The 12,238-nt window shown below is 33.6% G+C and overlaps 1 protein-coding gene across 1 annotated transcript; it reads right to left on the bottom strand.

The window, feature by feature from the left end:
* Window positions 1–7,948: 7,948 nt before the first annotated feature.
* On the bottom strand, window positions 7,949–11,996 carry LOC115718532 (coniferyl alcohol acyltransferase). Its single transcript, XM_030647333.2, has 2 exons — window positions 11,315–11,996; window positions 7,949–9,134 (listed from the first exon to the last, which is right to left on the bottom strand). Exons 1-2 carry the CDS (start codon window positions 11,780–11,782, stop codon window positions 8,130–8,132), a joined length of 1,473 nt encoding a protein of 490 aa, XP_030503193.2. The 5' UTR covers window positions 11,783–11,996; the 3' UTR covers window positions 7,949–8,129.
* Between the last annotated feature and the right edge of the window lie 242 nt (window positions 11,997–12,238).

Below are 12,238 nucleotides of genomic sequence, written 5' to 3'. Positions count from 1 at the left end.
CATTTCTTATAGTGCCTTGAGCTTCATATAAAGCAATTAAAGCCTTTTTCTCTTGTACTCCAACATCCTCGAAACTTTCCTTATTAAGAATCCTTAAAGCAAATGTAACTCTGCAAAGTTTAGAATAGATTTTATACATTCTAGTACCTTGAATCTTATTCACGAAATTTCTTGACAGTAAAAGAAGTTGGAAGAGTCGGAGATTTTTCTTTATCCTTGTTTTTCATTTTTCTTGGCGCCTTGGGTTGTTTCAAGGACACTTCTGCATTTGCAGCAACTTGTTTCCTTCCCTTTTTCACTGGAAGAGTGAAAATGTTAAGTGCTTCTTTGAAATCCATCTCATGGTCCATATCTGCAAAGGAAAAAGGCGCAAGTAAGACAAATTGACAAGAAAAGCAAGGATACAATTATGAAGATAAACTCCCACCTAAACTACACTTAGGAAAATTATATGAGGAAGAATTGGCTTGAGTATAAAAAAACTCCCCAGAACCATTAATTTTCTAAGAATATAAGGTGTTAAGTGGAGATAGATCCCAATTTTACAGCTTCTGCAACTAATAGATGAGAGCAACCCTGATTTTGTTGTTGAAGTGGGGTCTCTCTTCTTTGATGATACTGAAAAGCTTCTTCATGATCCAAGTGCACCTCTCTAAGGAGCCAAAGCTTCCACCTCCTTTTCTGTTCCTTTTTATTATCAGAGTTCTTATTATTTTTCATTTATTTATTTTCTATTTGTTCTGTTATTGGTAACTTTGAATAGTTGATGCCATATCACATGTTTGGGAGTAGCAGCTCTAAGTAAATACATATAGGAGTCGTTTGGTACGCAGGTTTCATTACATGGGAATAGCCTTCACATTACTTGGAGAGTGATGAAGGGAATCATAAATATAGGAAAGTAATATTACAATGTTTGGTTGTACACAGAAATATTATGATGATGCCTAGGAATAAGAAGATTACTTTGCTTGGTTGGAATGGAATGTGATTGCTTTTTTTTTTTTACAACAATAACTGATTTTTTGTTTTAAAAAAAAATACGAAAAATTCAATACTTTTTTTCTTTTTTATTTATAGATCCAAACGTATTAAAACAAAACAAAACACTATGTGGTGATGAATGTAGTTTGTTTGATTCTTGAGAAAATGTAGAATTCAGAGAAGGAAAAGTGCCTAGATTTGGAATATGCAACACGATTAAAGCGGGACCCAAAAAAGTTGAATTAACAATTCAACTTTTTTCACGTCATTTGACTTTTATATTATTGAAGGGTTGAGTTTTCCAGGAAAATGAAACTCTAATGTTTGAAGAGGTGGACATTACCTCCGTATAAAGTCAAAGAGAACCCCTAGTAAAATGAACTCTCTAACTAAAAAAATTAAAAATGCAATACCAAATCACAGGTTAGACTTTAAATCCCCATTCCTAAGTAAAGAAGACAGTATACCAAACAACCCTATTGAACCGTCTAGCCATTAACAAAGAAACTGAGAACCAAAGAAAGGGAAAGAAAGAGAAAGAAAACAGAGGAAAGAGATGGAGAAGAAAAAGTATCTCAATGCAATATGAAAGAGAAGAGTACAACTTATATACAACCAACATAAACGAAAATAACAACTAACATGACAGCTAAGATTGGTAACAACCAGCTAACAAACTAAGGTAGTTAATAACTAACAACCATATTTCTAACAGACACACTAACATACTGCCTTAACACCTCCCCTCATACTCATAATTGGATGATTCAATTTTGAGTTGAAATCAGTGAATCTTTGGCTTGATATAGCTTTGGTTAGCCCATCTGCAAGTTGGTCATAAGCTGCAACATGCTTGATTTGCACCATTTTCTTTAGAACCTTTTCACGAACAAAGTACAAATCAAGTTCTATGTGTTTTGTTCGGGCATGCAAAACCGGGTTCTGTGTGAGCATTATTGTACTCAGATTATCACACCATATTGTAGGAGCTTGAGAAAGTTCAATATGAAGTTCAAAGAACAAATAATGCAGCCAAGTTAACTCTGTTGTGACATTTACAACACTGCGATACTCGGCTTCTGTGCTTGACCGAGATATTATCTGCTATTTTTTGCTTTTCCAGGCAATGAGGTTTGATCCAAGGAAGATTGCAAAGCCAGAAGTCGACTTTCTATCATCTGGATTTGATGCCCAATCGACATCACAGAAGGCAACCAAGTCACAAGAAACTGGTGTTGTGAGATGAAGGCCATAGTTCATTGTACCACTAATGTACCTCAGTATTCTCTTAACAACTTGCTAATGAGTAGTTAAAGGGTTTTGCATGAACTAACAAACCTTGTTGACACTAAATGATAACTCAGGCCGAGTGATAGTTAGGTACTGTAAAGCACCAACAATAGAACGATACATTTGAACATCCGCAAAGGGTTCCCCCTGGTGAGCTGATAAGCGAATACTACTAACCATTGGAGAAGGAGAAGGTTTGCAACCAAACATCTGAGCCCTTATAAGTAGATCCCTTGCATACTTTGCTTGACAAAGATGCATTCCAGTACTAGTGTACCTCAATGCCAAGAAAATAGGAGAGAACCCCTAAATCCTTAAGAGAAAATTACTTATTGAGGTTTGAAATCAATGTTGTCACAGCAGTAGGATCACTCCCTGTTATTAGAATATCATCTACATACACAAGCACAAGTGTAGTAGAGTGACTAGAGTGATTAATAAACAAGGAATGATCAGACTTTTAGGAAACAAACCCAAAGGACAGTAAGCACTGTTGAAGCTTGTCAAACCATGCCCTAGGAGCTTGCTTAAGGCCACATAAAGCTTTGTTCAACTTACACACCAAGTGTTCTTGACCAAGAACTTCAAAACCGGGTGGTTGAGTCATGTATACCTCCTCTTGCAACTCTCCATTTAAAAAAACATTATTCACATCAAGTTGCCTGACACTCCACCCTTGCATTAAAGCTAAGGTGAGAACCACCCTTATTGTAACTGGTTTCACAACTGGACTAAAGGTCTCTGTGAAATCAAATCCTGCTTGTTGGTGAAACCCTTTAGCTACAAGCCTTGCCTTGTGCTTTAATAAACTTCCATCTGCATTCTCCTTGATTTTATAAACCCATTTGCATCCTATGGCTTGTCTCCCTTCAGGAAGCTTCACAAGAACCCATGTTTTGTTTCGGGCAAGAGCCAGAATTATTTCATCACCCATTGCATTGTTCCAATGTTCTTGTTGAAGGGCTTCCTTAAGAGTTGCTGGTTCCCTCATTGCTAAGTAGATCTTTGGCTTGAACACACCAGATTTGGATCTGGTTATCATTAAATGTTTGTTGTATTTCCCTGGTGTATTAAGACAACCAGCAACAAGTGGTATAGGAGCAGGGGAAGAGCATCTAGGGAGAGAAATAGGGTCAAGTGGTGTACCAACTCCTTGTGATGATGAAGAAAAAGGTGAGAAAATACAGGAGTGTCCGCTGGTGTAATGACATCTGCTACAGCACCTGGTGTTTCACCTGCAACAGAAACAGTAGGTTGGCTTGGACACCAGTTGTTAGTATGTGGATCATAAGGTGTATGAACATGCATATTGTTGTCAGATAAAACATTTTGGTCATGGACATTGTGAGATGCAGATGAGTGATGTGATGAAATAGAGGTTTGTATCAAGTCAGCCATAGTGTAATGTTCTTTGAAATGGGAACAAACAGTAGGTATGCTAGACTTAGACTCTGAAACATTTTGGCTAACAAGTTTCTCATATGGGAAAGAAAACTCATCAAATATTACATCTCGAGAAATGTACAACCTTCCATTAGGATCTAGACATTTGTAACCTTTATGGTTAAGGCTATAACCCATAAAGGTGCATGGTGCAGACTTAAACTCCAACTTGTGTTTGTTATAGGGCTTGATATTAGGATAGCACTTACATTCAAAGGTCTTTAAAGCAGCATAATCGGGTTTTGTGTTGAAAAGGACTTCCATAGGTGATTTATTTTGGCGTAAGGGAGTAGGAAGCCTATTGTGGATGTAAACTGCTGTCCTAAATGCCTCATCCCAAAACTTAAGAGGTAAAGAGGCTTGAGCAAGGAGAGTTAAGCCATTCTCAACAATATGCCTATGCTTTCTTTCAGCTAGGCCATTTTGTTGGTGAGTAGTGGGGACAAGGATGTCTATGATGGATCCCATTTTCAGTGAGATACTTGGTAAATGATCTAAACTCACCACCCCAATCGGTTTGGAGAGTTTTTAGAGATTTACCAAGTTGAAGTTCAATTTCAGCCTTGAAATGTAGGAAGGTTTTAAAAGCATCAGATTTATTCTTTAAAAGGTACAGCCAAGTGAACCTAGAATAGACATCCACAAAGTGTATATAGTATTTATATCCATTAAAGGATTGTGTGTGAGATGGTCCCCACAAATCAGACACAACAAGTTGTAATGGTTCAGAAATGACTGTATTGGATGCTTTTGGAAAGGGAAATTTATGTATTTCCCAAGACAACAAGCTGAACAAACCGAAAAGTGAGAGTTTTTATTGACCATAGGCATATTACAGGTTTGAAACACAGTGTTTACAACTCTTTCAGATGGATGGCCTAGCCTATTGTGCCATAAAGTGAAACTGTTTTGTACATTAGAAATACATTTCATGCAATCTGATACAGTAACAGTAGTGTTATTAAGAGTAGCAACGAAAGTGCTCTTTTGTCCAGGTTGAGAACAAGGGCTGCTACTGGTTGAGGGCAGATTTTGGCTTGGTGTGGGATCAGGACTTGAGTAGACAGGACCAATTTGTGAGGAATCAAAAGTATATAGGCCATTCTTGTGTATCCCCATCAGCAAAGTAGAATGACTCACTTCCTCCTTAACATAACACAAATCAGCATGAAACTCAAAATAAACATTATTATCTCTAGCAAATTGAACAACACTGATAAGGTTTTTAATTATTTCAGGAACATGAAGTAAGTTATTAAGAACAAGAGAATGAGAAGAATGCCGGGGAAAGAAATAAGATTGACCAATATGCTTTATTAACAAACCTGAACCATCACCAACATCCATTTGATCTTGGCCTCCTTAGTCAAAACAATTAGGAAGATTCTGAGCTTGGGGAGTACAATGATTTGTGGCTCCTGATACCAATTGGTGTCAATTGAGTTGTTGGTGGTGGCAAGATTAGTCTGAGCTTGCTGGCGCCACTGCTGGGTTTGCTGAGTTGATCCACTGCTGGTTCCAGTTGCCGACTGTGGTCCTAAGAAGAATTTATCAAACCTATAGAAAAAATCATAGGCAGTGTGAACAAATCGCAGGCATAATTGGCATTGAACCTTGTTGTTAACATTTTGATTCATGTTAACTTCAGATTTACCACCTCGATTGACAAAAGCATTACCTCTGTTTCCAAAGTTTTGGCCAGAACCAGCAGATCCATAATCAATGCTGCGATTAAAGTTTCTATTACCAAACTGACCTGTAGGATTCCTGAACTGAAAGTTCCCTCGACCAACCTGTTGTTGCTTAAACCTCTTAAAGGCCAGATTAGCTTCCATCGTTAAATCTTGATCATTTGTAACCAGGTTTGCACTTGGTTCCACTTCTTTGCTGGATTTTTCAATTCTTGATTCTGAAGCTAGCAGTAAAGCTTCAGTCTCCCCTACTGTGTAATTTTCTATCCGAGTGTTCGATGATATGACAAACGTGTCATATTCACTTGCCAGCCTTTTGCAGCAACATGATCACGGTCACTGATCTTTTCTCCTACAGATGCGAGGAGATCCACGGTCTGCTTCACCTTCAGTAGATAATCATTGAGATTCAAGGTCCCTTTCTTCTGATTCTGCAACTTCGTGCGAAACTCGAGAATCTTTGATGAAACTGTAGTGTAAAGTGCTTTTCCAATGTAGTCCAGATCTGTCGAGAAGTGTTACAGCCAACCATTCTTGTGAGGAGGCTTTCTGTCATAGAGGATAGCAACCATGAAACAAGAAGCTGATCCTGAATCTCCCAGTCGATGAAAGTCTGATTCACTCTGTTCTGGTTCCGATCTTCATCTGTCAAGAACTTGGTTGGAGGAGGTTCTTTGATGAACTTGAGCAGCCGATTACCTTTAATTGCAGGTAGGACTTGCTGCTTCCATAAAAGGAAATTATGGTCATTCAAACAGATTGAGATGTTGTGATTGAAGTACACCAGTTCTTGCATCTGTAAACTTCTGGTGTGATTGGCTTAAGAACGATCATGAGCTGGGCCTGAGCTTGTTGTTGTGTTATTTCCAAGAGTAGCCATGTTAGCACTAAGCGGAGGAAAGAGCTCTGATACCATATTGAACCGTCTAGCCATTAACAAAGAAACCGAGAACCAAAGAAAGAGAAGAAAGGGAAAGAAAGAGAAAGAAAATAGAGGAAAAAGATGGAGAAGAAAGAGTATCTCAATTCAATATGAAAGATCAGAGTACAACTTATATACAACCAACATAAACGAAAATAACTAACAACCATATCTCTAACAGACACACTAACAGACTGCCTTAACAAGCCCCATAATGTTTTCTTCTTCTTTTTTTTCTTTCTCAGAGTCTATAAATGAAACCAACATACACTTTTCAGTATTGATATTTTATTTCATAAATATTAATTATGAAGATCCTTCTTTGTAATTTTGATTTTACGAAATAATGACTTTTTCAATTTTTAGTTATCGGATCCATTGACGCCTAGCTAAATTAATTAATCTTTTACAATTCTTTTTATTATAATGTGTATCATTTTTTATAAGTTTAAGAATAGCTTTTTGATTTTTTCTTAGCCTGTTAATCTATTAATTTTCAGTCATTTAATCATTAAAGTTTATATTTTTGTCGTAGCAAAGATATGACATAGTAGAAGAAGATGCTTACAGAAGAGATCTAACCATCAATAGGTTCTTTGGTCTGAGTAAAATGATAACCTGTTTGTGCTTACAATGTGTTTTCCATTGAAAATTATTGATTCCATTCAGGCATCGAGGATTTGAAATGTGGAAGAATTGTGACTCCTTTGCCAACAAAGCTACTTATATGGATAATCCTTTACATGTTCTTGAAGCTATCCGATTTGGTATAATCATTTTTTCAATATCCACTCTCTTTTATTTTGTATTGGTATGTTTAATTGTTCACTTTTTCATACCAATTCGTGTTGTTTCTTGTTATTTAGGTGCAAGGTTTGACTTTGTATCAAATGAAAAATTAAAGGAAGTTGCATTTTGTGATGATGTGAAAGATCCTCTAGCTACTAAAATTAGCAAGAGAGCACAATTTTACCGAAGTATTTTTTTATCCTATCAGCATGTCTCAATGAAGTAGTAGTTGCTTAAATTTTCTCTTATTGAATAAACAATAGAAAGCAAGTCTTTTTATTTCAAGCATCTTTGAATTTCTGCTATTTGTGCACTCTGAGTTCAAACTTATATTCTACAAATTTTTTTAATTCACTAATGCAGAAATGGTTAGTTTCCCTTTCTTATATTGGACTCTTAAATTGTCAATTATTTAAACTCGGTCATTTATATGTATATATATATTGTTTTTACAGAGAGTATACCGCACATTGATGAAATTCTTGTCTTTGCTTCCTTCTCTAGCATTAAACAAAGACATCCAACAAAAATATAACTAAGTATACGTACATTGCACGTAACTATGTATATATATATAGATAAATCATTAAAACATAATTGTAAAATATCTTCAGAAGTATTATATCTTTATTAAACAAAAGCATATATAACATATGTTGGATAACTATATGAAACCATCCTTTGGTTAAATTTATTTACTTTGATTAAGATTATTTTTTACTTTTGGATCAATAACTTTCCCATAAATATATATATATAAATATTTATATTATCCAAATACTATAAATGGTCTTCAAGTAAAAGAAATATTACTCACACGTGATAATAGTTTTGAGCAATCACATTTATTTAAACATGATATATATTTTATTTTAGATAATATAGTATTTAATTAAGTATGCATATCATTATTCTTACATATTTGGTGTACATATTATCATTGTTACATATGTTTGGGTGTTACATATCATTATTCTTACATATTTTGGGTGGTGCACATATCACTACACTTACATTTTTGACCTTGTGTCACGTACGCGTGAATATAGGTAATCAAAAGTTAAGGGCTTCAAAATATGAGAAACTTGTGTCTCTAATAACTCCAACTGCGGCTCATTTAGTTGCATGTACAACAACCAATCCCCATTCCCAACTGGACTCAACATCGGCAACACATACCCACATTTTGTTAATTTCCTCATTCCCATTGGAAAGTGAAATGATCCTAAAATGGGTTTACCCCACCCAAAATCCACCCCTCCAATTGGAAACTTTGTCCCAGATGAAACTACAATACCCGGTGCATCGTTCTTATGAGTGAAACTTGATATTCTAGACAATCTTGACTTTGTACGGACTGTCTCAACCCAATCTAGAATCCCCAAGAAATGTTCCATTCTTAAAACCTTTTCCATGCATTTATGCACTTCTCTAGCCACTTCATTTAGTGGCTTCACTTTAAGATCACTTGCTTTCTTCTCCAAAATGGGAATGGACAACACATTTCCAAAGTAGAGCCTCATCATCTTATCCCGATCATCTCCGCCGTCCATCAGTTCTCTTCGACCGTCGACAAGGATTCCCAATCTACACAACTCTTCTCCTTCAAAAGTAGTGAACAATGTTGTTGAAATCATCTTCCATAAAAATGCACTAAAAGCCTCCACCTTGGTTGCCTTGTAGTCACTTGAGCTAGCTAGGGTTTGGAGGTTGTTAATATGCTCACCTTTAATATAGTACATGCGACTACTTATTATGATAGGGTCATCATCATCATCATCACCATTTTCGAGTAGATTGACATAAGATGTCTCACTGATGAAAGTAGTGTCAATGCATCCAAGGTTGCGGGGTTTTACCAAAGATCGTTGGAATAATGGGGAACTATAGGTAAGAGGTTTTGAGAGAGTGAATTCAGCCCATGACACTAAGAACATGTTTGCTGAGTATCCATCAATGAATCGATGATCAAATAGGCACACCACCACAACACTCCCACAACTCAGCACTGTTAACTGTAATTAAGGCCAGGTAATTAGATGTCACTTATATGTATATATATTTTCCCAGTTATTTTACTATTTAAGAATATAGGGCTCGTTTGGAACATCGTATTATGTCGTATTGTATTGTATTATATTGAATTAGATTATATATCATATTTTTATATAATACTATATTAAACTTTAATTTATATTAAAATATTATATATTTAGGTGTCCATAAAAGTTAATATACCACATATATTTTACATAAAAATATTGCATAAAATACAATTTAAAATAATACTATACAATACAATACAGTGTAATACGGCGTACCAAACGAACTCTATGTTTAGATTAAACAACAGATATCAAAACTTTTTGTGCTTTTATATTTATTAATTTTTTTTTATTTGTAACCCTATTTTTTCTATGGGAAATATATATGCTAATTTTATGTACTTTTGATGGGTATTATATATATACTCATGAATGGTTAAGAAATTTTAAGTTTTTATGTTTAATTTTTCTATCAAATTAAAGAAGAACTTTTTTTTATATATTATATGGATTGGGGTTGTTCAATCGACTGAAAAAAAAAGTTTTTTTCGGCAAAAAAAAGATTAAAAATATTGAATTTGACTTTGGTATTTTGTATATAAACATATTTTTGATATAGTGTAAAAAAATATATTTTTTGATATTTTTTTTAAATTAAGTAGCTAAATTAATGATAGAAATTTAAATTTTTATTTTATTATTCGTTATTGGAACAAAATATAATAATTAAATATTTTTAATATTAATATTTATAGTTAAATTTATTTACTAACCATCAATAGATAATACTATTGAGAAGTGTTCCATATATATAAATTTTAAAAATAAATGTTTACTTTGTATTTTCAATAAATGATCAGATCCTTTCTTAAATTTGGTGCTTTGAATATTTCAAGAATCATGTGTTAGCTAAGAGCCATATATTCTTCGAATCTTAATTGAGTCATCGGTATTACATCTCATGAGGGTTTTCATACTGAATGATGACCTGCCACAGCAGATCAGCATTTAAGGGCCAAGTATAATCCCTCACAATTAATAAAGGTCATGGCGAGAGCTTAACCCTTAACCTAGCATACGGTACATATTTGGTAGGTGATCCTCAATTTTAATTTATAAATATTACTAAACTACTCTCATTTATATGTAATTAAAAAATTAAAATTAAATTTAAAACTCATATAATTAAAATCAGTTTGATTATATTAATAAAATTTTATTAATCATATTTGTCATGGTAGTAAATATGTAAGATGTTTGCTACATTATAATACAATAAAATAAAACACACCCTCAAATCATATTATTAAAGTACAAACTATGTAATTAAGATATGTTCGATTTTCAATTTGAAGTACAAAATAAAGAGGTAAGTTGAAAAATACCGCTTTTATTAATTAATTAATTAAATTTACCTCTAATTTTATATTTAATTGAAACATACCTCTTTTTATATGTATTGTACCAAAATACCCTGACTTAAGAGAGTCACATGAAGAGTATCTTAAAGTGACAAGGGCAAAATTGGTATAATGTTTATAAAAAGAAATAAAAATGACAAACTTTATTAAAAAAGAGAGTAAAAATAAAAAAGGACAATATAATAGAGTATAGAGTGTAATTTCTTTCAAAATAAATCTTTATAGTATTCCAAAAAATATAAATGATTTAAGAAGCCAAAATTAAAATTTAAATACCTTATTCCACACATTAAATTAGTATAAATCCTTTGCAGACTAATATTTTAAAAAATTTCGCAAAATTTTGTGCGAGTCCCTACCCATAACTACAAATAGACTTTTCTTATAAAAATAATTAAAATATAAGGGAATTACTCTATATGTTATTTTTTATTTTCTAAATTTACAATTTGAGTTGTTTTGGTAGTTTTTATGAGGATTTTTATTTAAATTTTGGTTGCGATTTAAATTGTTCCGTTAGTTGCTATGTGAAGTTCTGTGAATTTTCGTAAAAATACAACAAAACATGCTTATAAGTGTAATAAAAATGAAAAAATCTCTAAAATATCAGCTTAGAACTTATTTATATGGATGTTTTTATTAGAATTTCCTACCATATATGTACATATTAATTTAACCTTTACACACTTAGGAGTAGATTAGTATATAATATGCTAAAATAGTACTTACTTGGACAGTAAAAATACTACATGACTTCTTCTCGGGCACCAACTTGCCCACAACAAAGCTCAAGTCAAAGTTATGCAAATTGAGATTTTCAAGTTCAACATCTGCGTAGGCTTCAATAAAATCAACACCGCGGTTGTTGCACAAAATCTCAGGCTCACCGACGGTATTGTAGACCACTTCACCCGCTAATGGATAGAATGAAACCAACACTTGAGCCATACTCTTCTTCAAACTACCAATAAAATCGGCAATACTAGAACTTGGTGGGGAGCCCTGCATGGCGGCCGGATTCTTGTAGCATAAGATACTCACGTAGTTGGTTTCTAGTAGCATAAGAAGATCGAAATTGGACATTGGCACACAACGTTCTTGGTTTAGTGGCAAAGAACATAGTGGTACCACCACCTCTTTGTTCATTATTGACACAATGAATTCGAATGGTTTAGCTTTTTCATCTTCTAAAGCCATTTTTCTCTTTGTTGTTTAGTGATGATCTCTAATTTTTCTACGTCGAAGATATTTTGTATAGAGTACTGCTAGATCAAAACAACTATGAATACATTAAATAATGAACAACTAACATGAAATCGTTCGATAAATTTTAAGAAAGTACATACAATTAAAACTTCAATAATATTTTATTGGCTACCAAACCCTAACCTACATTATTTGTACGGGAACTTTTACAACCACGTGAAGCTCTTGCCCACATCATTATATTACTTTTATATTTGTACATAAATCAATATGTTGATTAATTATATGTTTAATAGCTCCAATATATTGTTAAGAAACACTGTAAATTCTGAATATAGCTCTTATTAATTCATGAGAATCAAATAATAAGATTAAAGAATAGCGGAAGCGTACCGGAGTCCATAAAATCGATTTTGTAATGATATTTAATTGGTATGATCTTCCAAT

The sequence above is a fragment of the Cannabis sativa genome, chromosome 2, assembly GCF_029168945.1.
Source record: "Cannabis sativa cultivar Pink pepper isolate KNU-18-1 chromosome 2, ASM2916894v1, whole genome shotgun sequence".
Classification (NCBI taxonomy): domain Eukaryota; kingdom Viridiplantae; phylum Streptophyta; class Magnoliopsida; order Rosales; family Cannabaceae; genus Cannabis; species Cannabis sativa.
The sequence above is the reverse complement of the archived record's forward strand: the minus strand, read 5'-3'. Positions and strand labels throughout refer to the sequence as shown.

What these genes read in the sequence shown, in the direction of transcription:
- LOC115718532 (XM_030647333.2), bottom strand. Translation starts at nt 11,782, where the DNA reads ATGGCTTTAGAAGATGAAAAAGCTAAACCATTCGAATTCATTGTGTCA. An exon ending in GTAGTATTTTTACTGTCCAA is followed by an intron (nt 9,135 to 11,314) that starts GTAAGTACTATT and finishes CCTTAATTACAG; the next exon opens with TTAACAGTGCTGAGTTGTGG.